Raw genomic sequence first — 24,306 nt, 5'->3', positions numbered from 1 at the left:
CACCACATTTGGTTCCCTAAATAGAAAATGTGATATTCTTGAATTAGGAAGTTGTTCCTTCATGAAGTTGGTTTGTCTTAGCTTTTGATTTTGGGTTTACATTGTTTTTGCATTTTAGAAACTGCAAGTGGAGTTTGTGCACTAGGAATCAGTTGAAACATATTGACAATACCAATATTAAGGATAGCAGAGTGACAATATCCTATTAGCATCACAACTTTCCTCTTTATTAAAACCTGCCAGAGTAGACCTGAACAGACTGAAGAATGGTACTAGGCAGTTTTAACCTTGTTCATCTATCAACGTTTCTAATCCCTCACTATAATATCTTGTGCTCCCACTTAATGGTTGAGCATACACAAACACTATTTGGTGTTTTGGGTGCAGGAATAGGCCAAATATGAAGCATGCCAAAAATTGAGGGCGAGGGCTGTTTTTCCTTAATGAGGGATAACTTTAATCCTGGTAGGACTACACCACATCTATTATTAATTTCCTGTGCTCACTAACCATTGTGTGTATTATATATTATACCACAGAGGAAGGATTAGGGACCTCTATTACCACTCTCCTCTCTTGATATAGATATGTATTATTATTACCATAACATTATGTCAAGCACTTACCTTCCGTGAATCAACTGCTGCATACATAATGTCCATCCATCCTTTAAAAGTGGCCTGCAAACAAGAAATCACATTTTGAAGGAAGACCAAAAAATCAGAGTGATGATAATCAAAAACATGTCGTTTAACCTCTCTTTTCATTAATCAGAAATTGACTGAAATCAAATATCATAAACATTTTGACAGAAGTATCCAAACTCCGCCCTCATGGATGACAATTGTATTAAAACATCCCAGCCTTTACCATTACAAGCAAGCAAGTTGTTTCCTTTCGAGATTGAGCAGTCTTTGTCAGTTACTCCAATGTTCTTCCTTATGATCGCCATGAATCAAATTTTTCTTGCATACCACCTCACGCCTGTCAAATTTTTCATACACATGGTGAATATTTGTTAGCCTTTCAATCATTTATTCCACAAGCGATCTCAAGGAGACAGTCCCATTGTGTGCATGGGGACTGCACAAATGTGCAAACAACCATGTCCATGTGCCTGTGCCACATAACTGAAAATGGTGCAGAAACAAACAGTCAATGGGTAGGTGCATTAACTGTGTGCAAACTAAGTGGAACCACTGCCATATGTTGGTGGAGACGACAGGTGTCCCACATACCACCTATAAACCACCTGAAGGCTGATTAGTCACATACTGAACCCACCGAAATGGGATGCTTGGAAATTAGACCAGTTGAAGTCCTGTCTTTCTGTTTTATATGGAATATATTCATGGGCATATGAGTAAAACCTGTGGACTTATGAGGATATGGTGATGCAGATATACTGAGTAAAAGGAAGAAGCAATAAGATTGGTTACAATTTTTATGTCAGATTTGCTGTTAGTTTATTGTTGGGCTTAGTTCTTTCTGCATGGTCAGCCCCAACTGTTTCACCTTTACCCTCCTATTTTTTCCGAATTCATTCTTTGTTAGCTTAGGTCACTTTACCGCTGCTAACCAGGGCTAAAGTGTTTGTGCTCACACCCTAAAACATGGCAAGATTGACTTACAGGTAATTGGCATATTTATTTTACTTAAACATCCCTAATAATTTGTATACCACATACATAGGGCCTATAAATGTAATGCTACTAGTGGGCCTGCAGCACATTTTGTACCACCTACTTAAGTAGCCCTTTAAAACATGTCCCAGTTCTGCCATTGCAGCCCCAATTCGACTTGGAAAAATAATCCCCTTGCCAAGTCTTAAACTTCTCTTTTATTGCATATAAGGACCTATAAAGTGCATAGAGCAGGCCACATTGTAATTAAAAGGTTGGACATGTAATTTAAATTTTAATACGTCCTGGTAGTGAAAAACTCACAAATTCATTTTTCACTATTGTGCGGCCACACCTCTCCCACAGTATAATACTGGATTGCCTTATTACATTTAATAAGTCCTAACATTTGAATGGGATCAGTTAGGGAATTCAGAGTGGTGTCTGAAAAGTAGCAATTTAAACCCCTATTTTTTTTTTCAAGACCATTATTGTACCTTTCGAATGATACACAGCTTCTGGCCTACAACCCCAGGGGCCGGCCGCAACACGTTCACCTGCGTTCGTTACTGTCTGGATAACACAGCCCAAGTGCCGACATCCCGGGGGTTCGGCGGCATTATATAACAATGTATGCACAGAACTCGCATTTTGACTCCTGATATATATAGGTCTGGTTTTTACTATTTTATAACATTAACCTAACATAACTAAGGAAGTTACCACATTTAGATCGTAAGGCAAATGAGGAAATGAGTGCACAACCCCTGTCCCATCTTGCATGCGTGGATTGTCCTTTGTGGGTGAGCAGAGCCATTACCACTGGATCAGCTGTTACCATGTTCCCGTGTAGGTGGGTGCTTCTGTTGTAGTGCACTACTAAGTCAGGCTAGCCGTCTGCCAGTCCCTTCCCCTCCCAATCATGAATCTGAGTTGGACTCCTCCTACTCGTCCTCGTCCTCCTCGTCTGATGTCAGTGGGTCATCCTTCTGCAGTGGTTCACATATCTCCCCCCTGAATCCGTTCCATGGGGTCCATTTTTTGTTTCATTTACGTGGGCAGGCCCTACTGGTGTATACTGCCCTCTCTGTTATCATCACCCTGTCCATGTTTGTACACCATTGAGTTAACGTGGGGGACTCTACCCTACCCCACTTCTGTGCTATATCACGTTTTGCTATCATCATACCTAACGTGGACCACTGTTGGCCGTGTCTGGAGAGGTCCTTCGGTTCCCAGATATTTAACAGGCACTTACGTGGTTCAGGGACTAGGGACACTCCCATTGTTTGAGATATGGTGCGCATTATTTGTCTCCAATACTCCTGGATGCGTGGGCATTCCCATATAGTGTGGAATAACGTTCCCTCCTCCCCACAGCCGCGAAGACAATAGGGATGTTGTGCCCGTTGTATTAAGTGTAGTGTCGTTCTCGTGTAATATACCCTGTGTAAAATCTTAAGCTGCACGAGCCAGAATTTTGCCGATTTGCCCACCTCCTTAGGCGACGCCAGTGCTTCGTTCCACTCCGAATCGTCCATTTCTCCTAAGACCCCCTCCCATTTGTCTTTCAGTTTTACCATAGGGTCTGATAGGTTGTTGATCAATTTACGGTAAGTGAGGGACGTAGCACTTTCTTGCATGTAGTCTGTGAGGAGGCGATCTTCAAGTGGAGATGCCTCTGGGACCTCTGCTTTAGGTGGGATGGCTGTAAGCAGGGCGTGCCGGATCTGTACATACCGGAACGTTTCTGTGGGTTCTAGCTCATATAGCTGTCGCAGCTGGGCGAAGGGGATCACAGTACCTTTTTCCCACAGGTCTCCCACTGTGGATATACCGATGTTGTCCCAGTGTGTAAAGCCCTTACTGCGTCTCAGGTTACCCAGGGCCTGGGTGTCCCACAATGGGGTGAGCCGAGTAATTCGCCCCTTCCACCCCAATTTTGCTTGTGCTGTGTGCCACAGCGCCGTGGTAAGTCTCGTGGGTCCCACCAATTTGTGCACTAGGCCTCGGTCGTATAGAGGTGCCAGTATACTGTAGGTGCCCAATTGTGCCCTGTCAGCCCTGTATGCCGGGTCTTCTTGGGGTGCATGCAGCCACTGGTTGATGGGCTTTAATTGAGCGGCCCAGTAATATAATTGCAGGTTCGGCAACTCAATCCCCCCGTCGTACCAACCCCTGTGCAGTTTAGCCTGAGCAATGCGCGTCGAGCGATTACTCCACATGAGACCGGATACCAACGCTGACACCTGCCTGAAGTAGCCTGGTAACACCGGGTATGGTGTATTTTCTAGGATATATAAGAAGTGCGGCAGCGACATCATTTTATAGAGCGCCGCTTTGCCCAGCAGTGTCAAGCGCAGCGTCGCCCAAAACTTGACATCTTGCTTCAGCCGCTCCAACGGTGGTGTCAGATTCTTCCGGACGACTTCCGTTGGGTCCTTGGTGACATGGATGCCCAGGTACTTGAAGGAAGACCCTGCTGTTCTTAAGGGACAGTCGTCGTCAAGAGTCGGGGCCGGACCCTGCAGGACATACAGTTCCGACTTTGCCCAGTTTAAAGTGTATCCTGATACTTTCCCTTGCTCGTCACACAGAGCCAAAAGCGCCGGTATGCTATGTTCCGGTTCCGAAAGGTAGACTAGCATGTCGTCTGCGTATAGCGAAAGGCAATCTTCCCACCCGTCAGTGGAGTAGTGCGTATTAGAGTCGCCAGCGGTTCCAATGCGATCGCAAAGAGCAGCGGCGACAGGGGGCAACCCTGTCGGGTACCTCGCTCCAGAGGGAACGTACGGGAAATGTGGCAGTTCGCCACAACCTGTGCTACTGGCTTAGTGTACAGTAACCGGACCCAAGCTATGAAGTTAGGACCGAATCCCAGGTGCGCCAGGACCTCGAAAAGGTATTGCCATTCCACCATATCGAAGGCCATTTTTGCATCAAGTGCCAGTATGACCGCCGGCTCCGAGAGCGACTGTGCCCTAGCCAGCACTCCATGCACCCTGCGTAGATTGAGAGCGGTGTTTCTATGTGGCATAAAGCCTGACTGGTCTAGGTGTATTAGATGTGTGAGATACGCAATCAGCCGGGTGGCGAGGAGTTTCGCCAAAATTTTAACTTCGACATTGAGAAGGGATATGGGGCGGTACGATGCACACTCCTCCGGCGGCTTCCCGGGTTTGGGGATCGCAACGATAGTTGCGGTCCTTTGGTCAAGCGGTAGTTCGGTCACCGCCAAGCTTTCAGTGTACATAGCTAACAAGGGCCCACTGAGCCACTCCGACGCGGCCTGATACCATTCTATCGGGATACCGTTTGGTCCCGGTGCCTTTCCGGACTTTACCGCATGTATGGCCATTTGTATTTCCTCCGCCGTAATGTCTGCCTCCAGTTCCGCAACGGCATCCGGCGTTAGTGTCTGAGTAGGTATGGGACCCAGCGATGCTCTGGCCATGTCAGCTGACACTACTGTAGCCGGAGCATAAACTCCTTCGAAGTAATCGGCAAGGGCCCCCACTATCTCCTCGGGGCTAGTTTGTAGTATCCCCTCCCTATCACACACTCGTTGTATTCCCCTGGTGCTTCCCCCTTTCTTATCTAACCAGGCCAGCATTTTACCTGCCTTATCTTCTATGTCGTAAATTCTTAGTGTTGTCGCAGCGATCTGATCAGCCGTCTGATGCCGCAAGTGCTCCCTATATTGCTGCTGACGTAGGAGTAGGGTATGGGACGTGTCTGGCGTAGGGTCCGCCTCATGCGCCACTGTTGCGTCGTGCAGAGCTAATTCAAGCTTGGACAATTCAAGTGTTTTCTCTCGCTTATAGCCTGTTATTGACGTTATAGCCTGTCCTCTTAGAACCGTCTTGTACACCTCCCACAGAGTAGCGGAGGACTGTACTGAGGCGGTATTTTCAGCAAAGTAATGTGTAGTCGTTGTCTTGAGCGCCTTTCTAACCTTGGGGACCTTGAGATATGATGCGTGTATGGGAAAGGATCTTCTACGCGATTTCTCCTGAGTGGACAACGTTAGTGTGACCGGAGAGTGATCTGATATCCCTCTAGGTTGGATGTCAGTGGTATCTACATGTTGCAGGCCATCACCCAGCGCCAGGAAGTAGTCTATCCGCGATAAACTGTTATGCACCGTGGAGTGGTATGTGTATTGTCTCGCCGTGGGGTGCGCGTGTCTCCATATGTCTACTAAGCCCATGGCATTCAGGAACTTTTGGAAGCGGGAAGGACCACCAATTTGCGACACCGCCGGGAACCTGTCCACCAGGGCGTCTACCGTGGCGTTGAAGTCACCGCCGAGTACTATATCCCCTTCAGGCAGTGTCAGGAGAAATTCGCCAAGTGCTGGAAGTGTGACTGAGTGGAGTGCTGGGGGTATGTACACCGACACTACGTTAAGTAGTCTCCCCTCCCACTGCCCTTGGAGTGCCGCAAACCCTGTTCATCTATTTTGGTGCTCAGTGTTATGAACTGTGAAGACTTCTTAACTAAAATACCTGTGCCCCTGGAGACCGTGGTAAATTCCGAATGTACCGCCATCATGTACCCCCTTCTGTCAAGAGCCCTGGATGCCCCACCGGTGAGGTGTGTCTCCTGGAGAAGCACCAAGGCCGGTCCCTGCCTCTTTACCGCGTTCATTACCAACCCACGCCTTATCTTGTCTCCCAGCCCTCGCACATTCCATATCATAGGCCAGAGAGGTGTGGTCCGCGACCTCAACGTCCCACCCTCAGGTGTATGGGATTGGGAGTTGTGCATGTTCGTCCTTGTACCCAAGGTTGTGCAAACTGGATCTCATCCCAGATACCTAGGCAGTGCGTGTGCATAGTAACGTGTTGTATCCTTACTTGTGGAACTTCAAAAACATCAAAACGACCCCCCCCTCCCTGCCTCCCTGCTTTACGGACATTTAAATCCCCCCCCCCAATTTAGCAGAGTGCTTTACCCATCCTGTAACAGTGTACTTGCGTGCTGGGGTAGAGTATCCCCCGGAGCAGATGGCCTCCCTGCCCTCTTCCGAGTTCCCCAGGCCAGTGTCCAAGCGTGCCCATGCGGTAAAGTTCTGTATCAGACATAACTCAGGATTGTACCGGGTATTCAGTGCTCCACTCCTCCCTCCGCTCCAAGGTGTTCTTGCGTTGGTGACTTGGCCACCCCTCCTCCGCCCGACGTCTGTGATCCCGCTTGGCTATTTTCCCGGTGGTTCCGGTTAGTCCCGTGAGAGTGGCGGGGTTGCCCAACAGTTCTCCACCCCTTCAACCAGTCTTGGGGCGCATCTGGAGTGCCAAAAAACCAGACCTTTTCATCCGCAACCACTCTAAGCCGGGCCGGAAATAGCATTGAATAAGACAGTTCCTTCGCCCTCAGCGCCTTCTTGACCTCCAGGAAAGTTCTCCTCCGGCGCGAGACCTCAGCTGTGTAGCCCGGGAAGAAGGCCACCGTGGAATTTTGGATCTGGATGGCTGGTGACACCCTCGCTGCCTGCAAAATGGCATCTCGGTCGCGAAAATTGAAGAGTCGCGCCAGAATTGGTCTCGGGGGGGAGGGGGGGGGGGAGGTGGTGCGGTTTCGCTTTCCCGCCGGGTACTCTGTGTGCCCTCTCCACCGAGAAAAAGTGCGAGAGTCCCTTGGGGTTCAGTTGCGTCTTAATCAGCTCCTCCACATAGAGGTCCATCGCGCCTTTACCTTCTGATTCCGGAACCCCTGTATTCGGACGTTGTTCCTCCTTGAGCGCCCTTCTTGATCGTCCAGTTTCTTCCTGAGGGATTTATTTTCGGCCGCCACTCTTTCCATCGCCACTTGCAGGTCGAGTTTTGATTGTGTTGAATTGTGTTTGGGGCCTCTGCCCGCCATGTTGCCCCCTGAAATAGTCCTGCACCTGCACATTTGCTGTGCCCCGAGGAGCCTCCCGCACTCCACCGGTCCCTGGGCTCCGACTACAGCCCCGGAGTCTTCCAATGTCCTTTGCGCGTTGAGGGCCGGGTTTATGGCGTATACGCACTATGATATTATGGCAGGGTCGCCAGCATACGTGCCCCATCGTGTGTTGTGCCTCCACAGTAGTGCTGCGTGCCCCGGTACTCCTGAACAATCCTAGGCGGGGAAGGAGGCCCCTTATTGCCACTAACCCTTTGGCGCTCCTCTCTGCACGGTATCAGCAGGGTCCGGAGACAACTGTATACCTTCGCGCTGTGTTCCTGCGTTGACGGGCCAGGTCGCGCTCTCCAATGCCAGAACTTGCCTTGTGCCGCCGTACAGGAGCGTGAAAGTGCGCTATTCCCCTCCCTGTCGGGTGTTGGCCGCCCGCTGGACCTCCTCCCGTGCCAGCTTCAAATAGTGCAATGCTATGCCGCCAATACCGGAGTCCACCGGGCCGCCTCTCCACTCTTTTCTTCTCACTGTAGGCCCCCGTTGACGTCTGCTCACGTCCCCTGGTTGCCGATCAGGGTCGGATGGTGGTGCCCGTCTGTTCCGTCGGCCTTGCTCGTACCTCCACAGTAGCCCCGCACTCACGGGGACCACCCATTCACTCCTAGGCGGGGAAGGGAGCCCCTCATTGTCAGTATTCCGTTCGTGTGCCTTTCTGCGCGGTGTCAGCAGGGCCTGGATACGATCGTCTGCCTCCGCGCTGCGTTCCTGCGGTGACAGGCCAGATCGCACTCCCCAACGCCGGAGCCTGCCTTATGTCACCGTGCGGGAGAGTGAGGGTACGCTTGTCCTCCCTGCCGATTGTTGACCGCCCGCTGGGTCTCCTCCCGTTCCTGGCTCAATTAGGGCCACACTATCCCGCCATTACCGGAGTCCCCCGGGCCGTCTCACCGCTCTCTGCTCCTCACAACAGGCCCCAGCTGGTGTCCGCTCACTTCGCGAGGCTGCTGGCCAGGGTCGGATGGTGTTTCCTGTCTTTTCCGCCGGCCTTGCTCCCGTAGTCTCCGCCTTTTCTGGCTTCCGGTGCCAGGGCCCCGCTTTACCACCACTTCCGCTCGGCCTCTGGATATACCTCAGCCCGTCGCTAATTGCCGCCTCCAGGCCCTGCCGATCGGGACTCCGTTCGGGCGTTTCCCGGTGTGTGCAGTGCTCGAACTTCCTCCGCTGGCCACCACTCGGTCCTCGACCCCGGTTCGCCCCTTCAGAGGTTATAATATGTCGGATTTATATACGGATTGCAGGGAGAAGCCGCCTCACTCCCGGAGCCTCTCTTTTATGCTGCCACCATGATCGGCTGCTAGCCACGCCCCTTCTAAACCCCTCTTTAATGATAAACTGGGATTTTAAGTTACAATGTTGAAAATGCCTCTTTAAGAAAATTAGAATGTTCTGCCCTAACCATTTTGTGCCTGTAGCCTGTTCCTCAGTCACATGACTGGGTGTAGTTGGCAGTTGGACTTTGTATATTCCCCCCTCACCCCAAAAAAAAAAGAAAATGAAGTGACGAATCGAAGTAGAGGCAATCGGCGTTGTTAGAGAGGAAACAGAAAGAAACTTCTGCTTCCTCTTTACGACATAGGACGTCATCAAGGAGGAGGAAGGAGAAGAGATGACGACGTGAAGAGGTAAGGGGAATTTTAATTAAAAAAAAAGATTGAGGGTTAAGAGCAGGGGTAATTAACCGAAGGTTTGGGGGCTGGGGGGACACGTAAGGGTACAGGGGAGGGGTATAACCTTTCCAAAGAGTATGCCCTTACCATGCATAAATTTACAATGAAAATCGTTGTAAATCTATGCGTGGTAAAGGAATATTCATGGAAAAGGTTATGTGTGAAAAAAGCATTCCATTGTAACGCATGCGTGGTAAATGCATGCATTGCAACGGAATGCGTTGTAACGACATACAAACGTGTAAATGCATGACTCAGTAGATTCACTTCAGTGAACTCTTTATAGTAAATTGAGTGAAGTTGTAAAGATCCCAGTATGGGATCAACAAATGGAGGTGCTGAATGTTGGAGCGCCCCTAACAGGTCTCTAAACATTTTTTCAGAGTAACTCTCCAGTCGATACCTCGAGACTGATGTGCTTTATGCAAACACGGCCACCTGCGATAACGAGTACCTTGGAGTTTGAGACATCACCAGTCTTGGGAGGCACAGTACCTTGGTGTATGGTACGGTGACAGCCACGCTGAGCCTTTCTTGGTGCAGCGCTGACGGCAGCGAGCAGCTGCAGTGGCTTCCCTCTGTTGGGACTCCTCAGTAGTTTGGCAAATTAAATGCAGTCCTTTAGTGAAACAAGAATGGGGCACTTTATCTGATTGGGATTAAAGTGCTGATTCTCACAAAACGGAGGTCTTTTCTGGTGCAGAGCGCTGGGCATTCACAGCACAGGACCCTTATCTTAGCTCAGTGAATCCGCTGCACAATCAAAAAAAAAAGACTCTTTAACAGCTTCAAGCACATCTTCAGGTACAAAGGGGGTCCCTGTCCACCCCGCCACAAGCGATCCAGGTGGTCAGCGAACCTCTACCTTGCCCCATTTAAACATTTTAATAAAGTATAATGAGGACATGGGGACCGAGTACCCGAGCTCTAAGATGGCGGACACAACTTGCTGTTCAAGTTGTGGTGAGCCAATCGCAGGTGTGACTTGCGATTTCGCAGATCCATTGCGAAGGTTACAAGAAAGATCTTTGGTATGAAATATACAATATACAATGTTTTTGAGTATTAAGTGCTCAAAGACTACTGAACAGATTTACACCAATTCACAAAAGCACTCTTTCTGGACCAAGATCTAGCTTTCTGCCAAATTTGGTGTAAATTTGTTCAGCGGTTTAGGTGTAGCTGTATCTAGAGTTCCTATGAAATAATTAATGGGGAAAATGTGCTTGACAGATCCCTCCAAAGCTTTCCAGGAAGGAGCTGAGGTGAAAATGTTTTTGGGGGGAAACGTTCCTGAAGGTTCATTAAATGGCGCCAAATATCTGAGCAAACAAAAAAATTCATTTTCTATAGAAACATGATCCTAACTGTAACTACCCAGTGGCAAGAACCACTGTGTTATTACCCCCACTCTTTACTTAGTAATCTCAGAGATAGGCATTACTTTGCTTTTTTGCTAATAACTGTGAAACTGTTTAACAAATCTCCACAAACTTTGGAAAGATTTAATACATTTTTTACATTGGCAGATGATGCAAAGTTTTGCGGTGATTCGTTAAGGAGGTGCAAAGAAAAAAGGCGTGTACGAAAACACATTTCTCCCCCAATGCATTTTCAATAGACGAGCAGTTGCATTTTTGTAAAAATTGGCGGGAATATAGATTATAGTGTAGAAAAGATACTTATTAGGTATTAGTGTGATCATTTCCTTAGGTTTACATACTTACTTTTACCTAAACTGTTTAATTTCTTTATATGCAATTATAATTCAGTAGTATATTACCTATGAAAACCCATAATGCAGACAGTATGTCTGCATTCTGGGTTTATACCTTTCAATTTTATAAGGGCTTTCTTTACTAAATCATATACTGTTTTCTCATCACGATATACTGCAGTATACCATGAAGCCCAATATAAAACTACCTATCTGTGCCTAATAACTTTAAAACTACTGAACCAATTTAGAACTACTTACAAAAAGGACCCTTTTCATCCCATAATTTATATTCCCGCACAATTTCATCTTCATCCGTTTAGCCACTTTCTCGCTAGGCCTGTTTATATTACACTTAATGACGCCACTCTACTGTATGCAACTCCACTCTATGCCAAACACCTGTACGCCACGCCACTCTACACAACTTGAGTCTACAGCACTGAATGCCCCTCTAATCCATGGTATTCCACTCTATGCCACTACACTCTACACCATTTCACTCTACATCACTTGACTCTAAGGTGTTCTACTTTATGCCACTCTCCTGTATGCCACTACACTCTATGCTATTCCACTCTATGCCACTCCACTCAACTCTATTCCAATGTATGGTATTACACTGTATGCCACTCCACTCTACACTATTCCACTTTACGCCACTCTACTCTACTGTACACCACTCCACATTATTCGACTCTACACCATTCCAATGTGCGCCACTCCACCACTTCACTGTATGACACTCCACTCTATGCTTTCCTACTCTATGCCATTCCATCCTACATCACTCCTACCTAAGCTATTCCACCCGATGCCACTCAACTATTTGCTACTCTATGCCACTCCAATCTACACCACTCCATTCTACACCTCTCCACTCTATGGTATTCTACTCCAATCTACACCATTCCATTCTACGCCTCTCCACTCTATTGTAGTCCACTCTACACCATTCCACTCTGCACCACTCCATTCCACACCATTCCACTTTACGCTATTACACTCTATGCCACTCCACTGTACACCGTTCTGCTATTTGCCACTCCACTCTATGGTACTCCACTCTATACCACTCCTATCTACACTATTCCCCTTTTCTCCACTCCCTTATACACAACTCTAAACCGCTGCACTCTATGTATTCCACTCTATGTCACTCCACTCTATGGCACTCCAGTTTATGCCACTCCACTCTACCCCACTCCTCTCTGTGCTATTCCACTGTACACCACTCCACTCCATGCCATACCACTCTACCCCACTCCACTCCACAATACTCCACTCTACGCCACTCCACTCTAAACCACTCCACCCTACCCTTCTCCACTATACTCTATTCCACTCTACGCCACTCCACTCTACGCTATTCCACTCTATGACACTCCACTCTATGCCACTCCACTTTACCCCACTCCACTTTACGCTAGTCCACTCAATGCCGCTCCACTCTATGCCACCGACTCAATGCCGCCCCACTTTACTCCACTCAGCATTACGCCACTCCACATTACACCACTCTACTGTATGCCACTATATTCTATATGACTCCACTCTATTCCACTGCACTCTATGCCCCTCCACTTGATACCACTCTAATGTACACCACTCCACTCTTTCCCAATCTAATGTATGCCACTCCACTCTACGCTATTCATTTCTATGCCACTCAACACCACTCCACTCTACGCTATTGCACTCTACATCACTTCACTCTACGCCACTCAACTCTAGACCACTGCCCTCTATGCCACTCTACTTTATGGAACTCTACACCACTCCATGACACTCCACTCTACAGTATTTCATTCTATGACACGCCACTCTACGTCACTCCAGTCTACACCACTCCACTCTAAACCACTCCACCCTACGCTATTCCACTGTATGCAACGGCACTTTACCCTACTCCACCCTATGCCATCCCACTCTACAGCACTCTAATGTACGCCACTCCACTCTACGCCACTTCATTTATCCCACTCCACGTTATCCCACTCCACTGTACGCCAGTCCACAGCATGCCTCTCTAATGTCTGCCACTCCACTTTATGCCACTATACACTTTTACTCTATACCACTCCACTGAGCGCAGACTCCACCGCTCCACTGTATGCCATTCCTCTCTATGCTTTCCTACTCTACACCACTTCACTCTATGCCAATCTACTGTGCTCCACTCCACTTTACTTCACTCCACTCTACATCACCCCACTATAAGCTTTTCTACCCTACACCACTCAACTAGATGCCCCTCCAAACTACACCATTCCATTTTATGCCTCTCCACTCTATGGTATTCCACTTCATGCCTTTCCGCTCTGCGCCATTCCACTCCATTGTACACCACTATACAATATGCTGCTCCAGTCTATGCTACTCCACTCTGCACTATTTCACTCTACTCCACTCCACTATACACTACTCCATGCTGCTCCACTCTATGACACTCCACTCTACCCCACTGTACCTCAACCACACCATGCCACTCAAACTCTATGCCACCCGACTCAATAGCACTCCACTCTACGCCAGTCAGCATTACACCACTCCACATTACATCACTCTACTTTATGCCACTCCACTCTACATTACTCCACTCTATGTCACCGCACTCTGTGCCATTCCACTCTATGATATTCCACTGTACACCACTCCACTCTAGGCTACTCTACTTGATACCACTCTAAGGTACACAACTCCACCCAATGCCATTTGAATGTATGCCACTCCACTCTACGCTATTTCACTCTATGCCACTCAACTCTAGGCCATACTACACCACTCCACTCTACACTATTCCACTCTACATTATTCCACTCTACACCACTTCACTCTATGCCACTCTACTCTACACCACTGCCCTCTATACCACTCCACTCTATGCCAATCCACTTTATGCTACTCTACACCACTCCACTCTATGGTATTGCACTCTATGTCACTCCACACCACTCCACTTTACAGTATTACATTCTATGTCGTCACTCTACATCACTCCAGTCTACACCACTCCACCCTGCCCCTTGAGAAATGTTTTGATATTGGATACTATAATATTCACTGCACTCTAGAATATCATCCCATAATGCTTTGCAGAGCCTTTGGTTGGGATTGTATTTTTGCCCATAACTGTGCTTGGGATGGTCCTAGGAGGATGGGACCATCACCGAATCATTTCAGCATGATGTGCTCTTTGTGTTCAAGGCATCTGCTTGGTTCTCTCCATAGTTTAGGGAAGACCCCAACATCATCACCTCTTTCACTGCTTGGTATATTTTCATTTTCACTTTTGTGAGATGACTAAATGTATTTTAGCATGTAAAGATAGAATTACATATTGTTTAACTAAAGGCACTGCTTGTTGTATTTGCATTTTCATTTTTGTAAGATGACTATATGTATTTTAGCATGTAAAGATTGTTTTTTGTTGTTTTACTAAAGGTAGATGAGATTTCTCTTTTATTAATACGCTACGCAGTAAGCTACTGCACCCACATCTCTTTGATAAAGCAATTTGATCTAAAAAGCATATATAACCAATGCATAAAAGTGAGCTTTGAAAAATATCAGGCAATGAGAGAGGTGATGATTTTGGGGTCCCCCCTAACCTAGGGGGAGGACCAAGCAGGTGCCTTGAACACAAAGAGCATATCATGCTCAATGATTGTAGTGGTCTCATCCTCCTAGACCACCCAAAGCAAAGTTATGGGCATCAGTGATGTCATCAGTGATGTCACTGACCATGTCATGAATGATGTAATATGTGATGTCATCAGCAGTGCATTGCGGGGGCGCGAGTTATAGTTAGCTGAACTAACTATAACGGGAATTTCTATGGTTTTGTATGAGTGAAATGTCCAACTAACTATAACATGTCTTAAACCTAGGTTTTTTTCAGTGAATTTCTAAGGTTTTTTAAACGCTAATTTCCAACTATAACATGCCTCAAACCTATGTTTTTTCAGTGAATTTCTAAGGTTTTTTAAATACTAATTTCTATCTATAACGTGCCTGAAACCTATGTTTTTTTTCAGTGAATTTCAATGCTTTTTTAATGCTAACTTCTAATTATAATATTAATTTAACCTATGTTTTTTTCCGACACCCAAGAAGGACACAACACCCACTGCCACAACCCTCAGGACCTCCCCCGTACCACCCATCTCCCTACTACCACCAGGGCAGTGAAGAACAGGACAGCGAACCGTCCAAAAACTGCATGATCCCTTACCCATATAATAGCTCAATTTTGGGAAAAGTGGCAATAGTTTTTTTAGTAAATTAGATTTATTTTTTTAATACTAATTTCTAACTTTCATTTTCTTGAGACCTATTTGAGACCTATTTTTTGTGAATTTCAAAGATTATTTAAATACTAGTTTCTAATTATAAAGTTAAAAAAACCTATGTTTTTCTCAGTAATTTTGAAAAGAAAAATTATATTTAATGACTTTGATATCCTAAAAATAGTTTTTGTATTTTTTTTATTATTTAAACTATATAATGTCTTCTTGTTTTTAAAATATTAAAACTACATACAGTATGAAAGGGAGCCCAGCCCAGAGCCACATCTGAAGACCAAAACATGTCATAGACCTACAGATCAAGCAGCTCCAACACCCAAGAATGCCACAACACCCACAACCACCCCCAGAACCCCCTCCCCCCCTCTACCACCGAGGCAGCGCAGAACAAGACAGCGAACTTTCCGAAAACAACATGGGCCCTCAGCCACACAATAGCTGAATATTGGGACATGTGTGAACAAACTACATGTGATGGAAGCAATTCACCCATGAATAACATTGCACACAATTCAAAGTGTAGCGGTGATGTGCTGGACACATCTCAGTATGCACAACACGCACCTCTCCATGTGCACAAATACTACTGGTGCTTGTAGTGTTGTGGACAGTGGACCCAACCATGTTACGTCAAACATTAGGGAAGATCTCAGTCATGTAGCTGTGTAATTCCCCCCTGTAAACATAAGCATAACCGGAGTGGGCTGGTCCAACGTACGTCACTTCAGCGTAGGAGTGTGAATAAATAGGTCCGATCTCTAGGTGTGGTTCACTTGTGGGAAACCCAAAGCGTCTGCCAGGGCGGCGCCCCTCATCCTGCCATGAGGCCGGTGTCATGACCGCCAGCCTCCTTAGCCGATCGCTGGCTTCCGCCACACAGGCCCCTAGCGGCACAGCACCGCGGACTTATGTCTCTACAAACTACTGACTTTGATATACACTACGGAGAGCAAGGCTCACAATTCATATTGAGTCGCACTTGCAGATGACGCAGTCCAGTAGTCAACAGACATTGCTCAAGTCAACAACAGGTGGCTGTGGGCCCTTCCTCACCTCTGCTTTCGGCCTACACTGCGGTGAGTAGGGCTCACAATTCACATCGAGTTGCGATTGCAGTTGACGAAGTCCAGTAGGCAACAGACACTGCTCAAGTCAACAACACCTGGCTGTGGGCCCTTCCTCACCGCTGCTTCCAGCCTACACTGTAGTGAGTAGGGCTCACAATTCACATCAATTTGCAATTGCAGATGACGCAGTCCAGTAGGCAGCAGACATTGATTAAGTCAACACGACGTGCCCGTGTGCTCTTCCTGATTGCTGCCTCCAGCCTACACTGCGTTGAGTAGGGCTCACAATACAGATCGAGTCAGGATTGCAAATGTCGCAGTCTAGTAAGCATTGCTCAAGTCAACGCCACGTGACTGTGGGCCATTCCTTACTGCTGCCTCTTGCCTCCACTGTGGTGAGTAGTGCTCACAATTCAGATCGAGTCGCGATTGCAGATGATGCAGTCCAGTAGGCAACAGACCTTGTTACCAGTACGGCCTGCCCGGACGACGCATCATCTGTACAGTAGATCCCACATGTGCAACTGTGTCCTGAATGGCAGTGACTTCAAGTCCGTGGCAGCGACCACAGTACCAGACTCCATTCGATCAGTGAGGCATATTTCCATATGCAAGGCAGGTGACACATGGTGCCACTAACCCTGTACAACACAAGCCGCGACTTGTGGTACCACTAACACTGTTCATCAGAAGCCAAGCAGAATTCAATAGACAAAAGACATTGGTCTGAGTGAGGGCCCCTCTGAACCACGCATCATCGTATGGTACGTACACACTGAGCGCCAAAGGTACTACTAAATCAGTGCACCATAAGGCATCGCAAGGAAGCCTGAACAGTTTTATGTCAGCAGTGAGGCATACTATTACTCGAAAATCACCCAAAAATACTTATAATATAAAAAGAACAGAACAATCAAAGTACATTAATGATTACAATGCGGGGATTTAGAAGATGTGGAATGCAAATATGGACATACAATATGTTGCAGAGAACTTAATTGCTGTTTCTCGCTATGTCACGTCATATATTACCAATTCTGAGAAGACAGAATTGAAAGAAAGGTGGGAAAAAATTTCACAGCACAAGACACTTAGCAAAAAATTGTACAGCTTCAGCTTAGAGATGCTTTCACATTGAGAAATTAGATCCTACAAATGTCGCGTCGATAGACATCTGCAAGTTTATATTCAAAGTCAAGAGGAATCATCTGGATAAGTCTAGGTCTTGCTGCGGCACAAAATGGAGTTTTCATATAAATGATATAAAACAACTTTGTGATGACAAAGAGTTACGTTTCTTTGGTAGTCAAGAGAAGTGTACAGGAAATAACAGTTTGATAAGTGTAGGTGTTGAAGAAGAGATGGAAGATAATATTGATGTGAAGTTTCAAAAAGAAATAACAAAATTTAAAGTAGTTTCTGGTGAAAATCCCAACTAAGTATAATGTCTCTCAAATCTACACAATATCTTTTTAGTATCCTTGCTTCAAGAACTTGTTTTATATCAAGTGGTGCCACTGAACCTGAACTATGCAAGCCGGTGGGGCCACCAACCTATGCACCTGCCTGTAGGCCCTTGCTCACCGCTACCTCTGGCCTACACTGCAGTCAGCGGGGCTCACAATTCAGATAGAGTCCCGATTGCAGATGACGCAGTCCAGTAGGCAAGAGGCATTGCTCCCAGAGCGGCCCGTCCACACCAAGCATCATCACTGGCTCATACAGTCTCAATGCTTCTGGTGCCACTAACTGTGCACCTCAACTCAATGCCACGTGGCTAAGGGCCCTTGCTGACCCCTACCTCTGGCCTACACTGTGGTCATCAGGGCTCACAATTAAAATTAAGTCTTGATTCCTTAATTACAGAGTTCAGTAGGCAAGTAACTATCACAGGTCTAAAACCTATATAATATCCTTTTAGTATCCTCGCTTCAAGAACTTTTTTTTATATCAGTAATAGCTTTAGTACAATCACCAAATTCATCTTCAAGTGCAAACGAACACTCAATACAAGTCTAAACTGCGGGCAGCAGAGCTCGCATTTCGAATTTTGGACACGTGGTGCCACTGACCCTGTTTAACACAAGCTGGCGAGATGTGGTGCCACTAACCCTATCTGTCTTTTCCGTACCAAAACGAGAATACAAAGACAATGGGTACCGAACACATGTAGGTAGATAGTCCGGCAACACACTCAATAGATCAAGAGTTTGTAATGAGAACTACCAAAATGGCGGCCGCTCTAACTCCGAGTTTAGAGAAAGGATAGCTCACGATAACATTACTGTAACGTATAACCATGTTACTTCGAGCATTAAAAGTATAATAAAGAAGTAAAGAGCAATATATCAAGTGCGCCATGGTTGCCAAATATACGATAGCACTCCATGCTATTTAAATTAAGAATATCAATGTTCGGCAACCAGTAGAAGCATAACCGACTACTAATATTAGTAGCGAGACGATATAAGCGCCATCAATAAAATGAGGCATGCAATGCGAACCCGGTATAAATAAGCGTGTTTTTGTAGTCTGGCAGTTATAATAACAAACTACCAAAATGGCGCTCATATTTCCCACGACGGGTTAAATCAATTACCAATTGCGGGCCAATTACTGTGCAATTAAATAATTAAAACGTGTATAAATAGCACGCGGGAAATGCCTAGCATCGTCATTTCCAGGGAAGCTGCTCGTTGCCAGAAGGAGGTTTTGCCGAAAACTAAAAGGTAAGGTCCTGAATCTGCCTATGCTCCGAAATATGCTTCAGGGTGGACAGAGCAGGAGGAAAAAAAGGGTCACAGTTTGTGGTCGGGGCACGAGACACAGGGCATGAACCGTAATCCGCCTGTATGACAATTCGCCCCTATCTTAAGAAAATACAGGAGGGAATGTTGTGAGTAAGCGGATTTTAAAAATTGCAACACCAGAGTTTCTGGTGGCTTAAAGGAGTGGTGTCCACGCTTTGTAGAGATTCCTGATAAGGGGATAGGGATAACTAACCTTAACCGATGTCCCAAAATATTATAAATATAACTAACTAAACCGCCAAAATACCAAGTAATAGTTCTTATTGATAATAGCCAAGAGATTCAGGCAATAACCATGTGCTTGATATCCTTGTCTCTGTGCCAACAGCTCTGAAGGAAAAGAGGAGAGCGCTGTCACTCAGGCCACGAAGCCACGGTCTACACCATAATAGGTATGTACAAACCCCCTAGAATAGGATGAGTAAGAGTCGAGCACAATCTTAGCCACAATCATATGTACTTCAGTTATACTGAACCCATATGTTATGTTCAATCTATACAGGCATCAAGACCATCAACAAAAGAGAGGAAGTGGTCAGCCTGAGTTAAATCAATAGGCATAAAATCTGACCAGTATGTATCAACAGGCCCTGTTATAAATAGACTTTAGACCTATGGAAAATTGTCTAGATCATATGGTACCATCTATATGTATCCTACAGGCACAGCAATCGATAAAATATCGGCAGCGCACATTTAAAGACGCTCCTGCATGAAAGAAGACACCATTGATCACGTGTCACATCTGAATTTTAATAGTAAGTGCTGTCTATAAGACGCGAATCAAACAGACATTTACAAATATAAGCCTGCCAATTAATTTAATGCTGTTGTGATTCTAGAACTTCCCTGGCCCGTAAATGGGAGAGGCTCTTACTACAAAGTATACCAGTAAAGACTAAAACGTCCGGACAATTTAACAGAAGGACGTCAATCCTACCAATATAAGTAAGGATAGCATATGTAAAATTTCTTTAATAAGGACAGAAAAATGCCCACTACTAGGATAATTCTCAATAGGAACTCTATACTAATTGTATGCATTCTGTTTTTTTAGAAAGAAGAAGTATATTTGTTTTTAATTCTGTCCGTCCTGAGGAAGGTGCAACAATTGTAACCAACGCACCGAAACACGTCGACAAGAGGACTTTTTAATGTATATGACATGTATTTACTCTTCTATTTAATTTGTGACTTTTGAAATAATATGATTTTACATTACTTATGGGTGACTCTGAGATAGACACCGTAATACGGAATTGTTAGCTAGTGTATATAATACTGTACCAGAGCACCTAAAGTATTATTGAATGCATCCTTGAATTCATTTTTACCATAAGAGTATTTTTATGAAAATAAATTTTGAGATAAAATATAAAATCATCCTAGTGTGGAGCAAGAATTATTTTTTCATCTGCCATAGTTGTAAATTAAAAATTGTGGATTAACATAGGTAGGCCTCATGGTCACCTACTGAAATAACTACGCAGAAAGGAATTTTTCTTTGATAGCCACTAACCCTGTACAACACAAGCCGATCCCACATGTGAAACTGTGTCCTGAGTCCTGAATGGCAGTGACCCCAAATTTGTGGCAGAGACCACAGCACCAGACTCCCTTCAGTTGTATTTGTTGTTGTTTTCTTTAAATAAAATGTTTTATATGTAAATCTATAAATGACTAAGATACTTGTTTGTCCAACCGCACAGGGACTCTTACGGGCCCAAAAAGGTTGTTGGGGGTATGTTGGTAATGTGCGAAGAGGGTTCATTACCTGCTGATGTGGGGAGATGCAGCCTGAAAGGGGTATCTCTCACAGAAAGAACTCCAGTATGTTTTCAGAAATGCCTCGGACAGATGCCAGGTGGAGCACTGAATCACAAAATTGCTTTTCAATGCTTATGTAGTGTGACTTATCAACAGTTTGCACCCAAGCTTGCAGAGGGACAACTGCTGCCCATCCGCTGGACTCACAGACGCAGTAATACAAGCCGTCTGCGTCATTGCGGCTATCCCTGCCCTGTTCCGTCATACACCACGCCACTGCGAGTACATTGACCCCAAATACGTACCTGTCGCAGGCGTACCCGCTGTTGGTGTGCAGGTCAGTGGTCTAGTTGTCAACATGTCACGTCTACTCCCTGAGGGCAGGTTTGCACACACAGCACACCAATCCAGCACATGCGTCACAGGCCATGTGACCACGCAAATATAATGGATCAACGTCACATCCTTTATTGCCGAAGTGACTGGATGACGGACGCTCCACGGGTCTGAATCATAAAGAGTCCATGAATAGTTGTGCAGAGGGTTAGTCGCACCCTGAGCTGTATGGCCGTCATGGGCCTACTACCACGTGGCGCGGACTTGAATTGCACTGGGTTAGTGCCACCCGAAGCTACTGTGGCCGTCAGGGGCCTACCACCACATGGCGCGGGCTTGAGTTGCGCAGGGTTAGTGCCACCCAAAGATGATGTGGCCCTCAGGGGCCTACTAGCACGTGGCGCAGAGTTGAGTTGCACAGGTTCGTGCCACCCGAAGCTGTTGTGGCCGTCAGGGGCCTACCACCATGTGGCGTGGACTTGAGTTGCACAGGGTTAGTCGCACCCTAAGTTGTATGGCCGTCAGCGGCCTACCACCACGTGGCACTGACTTGCATTGCACAGGGTTAGCGGCACCGAAAGCTGATGTGGTCTCCGCCATTGATGACTCAGGACTCAGCGACATGTGTGGGATCTGCTACGCCGCAGAACGGGTCCACATAATGTGCACCAAGCCATGGTGGCGGGACCGGACCCCTTCACGGACACGTGGAGTACCCACTAGTAGACACTCCTGTGGCAGAGGTAATTATTTGATCATGGATGCACAGGGGCGGCAGTGTCTCTCTCTCTCTCTCTCTCTCACTCCCCTCTCTACACTCTCTCTCTCACTCTCTTCCTTCCTTTCTTTCTTTCTATTTCTCTCACTCTCTCTCCCTTCTCCTTTTCTCACTCCCTTCGGTTCCTTCCCTCTCTTTGACTCTCTGACTTTTTTTCCCTTCTTTCTTTCTCTTTTGATATGGGCATTACACACATCCTTATTTTGTGCTTTATTTTCCAGGCTGTTTCGTCGATATTTATGGTCCCGACAGGAGTCTTCCGACATGTTGTTTTGTGTTGAGTTTGTTAAATTTAGTTTGTCCTATATGTACGTTAACGGAACAATAAAGTTTGAAAAAAAATCAATAAAGTTTTTGATTGTTACTTAAGTGCTGTGAGACTCTTTCTCATTCTTATTACTGTTATTTGGTGGTGTCCACCATGGTGTTAAATTTTGGGGCAGTGATTGCGGGAATACTGCTGATGTCTGCAGTTTGCACCATCTGAATAGTGTTAGATTTATCTCAAGTTTAGTTCCAGTAAAGTGCTGATAATGAGATGCAGAGTAGGCGTTCTCGTGCAAAAAGACATGAGGTGCACCTTTACAATATGTTCTAAATACTAAAATCCTGTATTGAATTGCACTATGGTAGAGGGTGCACTTAGAGTGTACACACAAAATCAATGAAGAAATCTCATTGTATTTATATTGATTGGGAATAGTGAGTCAGGTGCTGGATCTTAACGGTATACACTGCTCAGTTTGGTTATTTTTCTGTACACAAAAAAACCACATCACAACTTTCACAACGAAAGTAAAAACAGTGATGCGAAACAAATTCCGGCGATAAGCCATGTTAGCACGAGGGATTTTACGCCTGCTTTCTGCTGGTGTTAAGCAGGACAACTACCTCCAACGTGAAAGGGAACACAACCAAGAGCCACACCGCAACACCCACAGGTGCCATAGTTAATGAGCATGATACACATCCGTGAGGACCACAACGCTCTTCACAACAACCCCAGGACTGCCAACGCCCCCCCGAACCCGCATCTGAGCAAGTGTGTCCGTGTGGTCATTGTGTTAGCATGATGGGCACGGGCCCTGCAACATCACATTGTGCGGTCTTCAGCAGACGTTACCATGTCACCTCAGCGTTGGCAGGGAGCCTGGACATGTAGCTATGCACGCATCCTCCTGCATGCACAAGCGGCGTGTGCTGGTCCGGCGTACACAGGTCAGCGCAGGGGTGTGCCTATCTGGCAAGGGGAACGGGGTGTCTCGGACATGTCTGTGTACAGAAAGTGCGGTAAGTGTGTCTCTGTGTTCTGGTGTGGCCGCCACAAGGGCCGCAGCTGTCGATGTTGTACAGTGGCACGCACCACCTCCAAATGGCAGTGTCACGTGTGGTTGGAATGCCGCAGGACATGCGCGAATGATTAGGCATTACAATGATGTGCCGTAGGAGTTCACAGGATACAACAGCTCACCACACAAAAGTGTTGTGGCTCATGGGAGGGAGAAGCAGCTGTGTGGCAATATAACACACAGTGAACACGGCCCGCCCATGTGCCACATGCTGGGCCTCCCATCCATGATGATCATGGTCGCAGACATCCCACGACACCTACGACCGGCCTTTCTACACATCCTGTATGAATGCAGCTAGAGAAGTTACTGTAGGGATGAAAGGTTCTTTGTCTGAGCTATCTTGCAAGCATTTGTGTCCTGTGTTGGGTTGAGCGAATGTTTGTGTTTGGACAACATTATGTTGGAAGTTTGTGTACTCTGCTTCCTATGTGTGCGTGCTGCATTGTGTGTGAGATGTCCCTTCATGAGAGGTTTTGTTCACCCATCTCCCTTTCAGGCAGTATGGTTTACACTTCTATGCTTGTTCAGTGGTGTGTTGTTGGCGGGTTGTGTGACTTGTGCTCCTTGTTGGTGTGTTTCATTTTGGCATGGTTTGTCTGTAGTTGTGCTGTTCTTAATTGTGCATGTGTGCCACTGTTCTCATCTCCCCCGTCCCCCCACTCCTTGCTTGTTCCCCTTCCTGGTGTTGTTGTGTCTGTCATTTTGTTCCTCCACACAAAATTACATGTAAAGAACAAATTAGAATAGTTCCTTGATTCTTTTAGATTGCAAAACTTCTCTCTATTGTTTTTTTTTAAATTTTCCTTATAAACAGTTTTTTTATTATTCAAGGACACATGGAAGTCAGAAGTGCAACGTATTCTATCAACACACTTTCTAGAACATTCTACAACACGTGCAGGTTAAAAGTTCATCAATTTTTTTTAAGCAAACGTTATTT

The 24,306-nt window shown here is 46.2% G+C and overlaps 1 protein-coding gene across 2 annotated transcripts in view; it reads right to left on the bottom strand.

The window, feature by feature from the left end:
- Positions 1-24,306, bottom strand: part of LOC144823278 (sodium channel protein type 2 subunit alpha-like) — an 859,818-nt gene that overhangs the window by 90,079 nt on the left and 745,433 nt on the right. For both annotated transcript variants that reach the window (XM_078681635.1, XM_078681634.1), the window contains exon 23: positions 627-680. In XM_078681635.1, coding sequence (XP_078537761.1) covers positions 627-680 — 54 coding nt within the window. The remainder of the gene's footprint in view (positions 1-626; positions 681-24,306) is intronic.

Source organism: Lissotriton helveticus, chromosome 3_1 (assembly GCF_964261635.1).
Source record: "Lissotriton helveticus chromosome 3_1, aLisHel1.1, whole genome shotgun sequence".
In the NCBI taxonomy this organism is placed as follows: Eukaryota; Metazoa; Chordata; class Amphibia; order Caudata; family Salamandridae; genus Lissotriton; species Lissotriton helveticus.
This window is presented reverse-complemented; position numbering and strand designations above follow the sequence as displayed.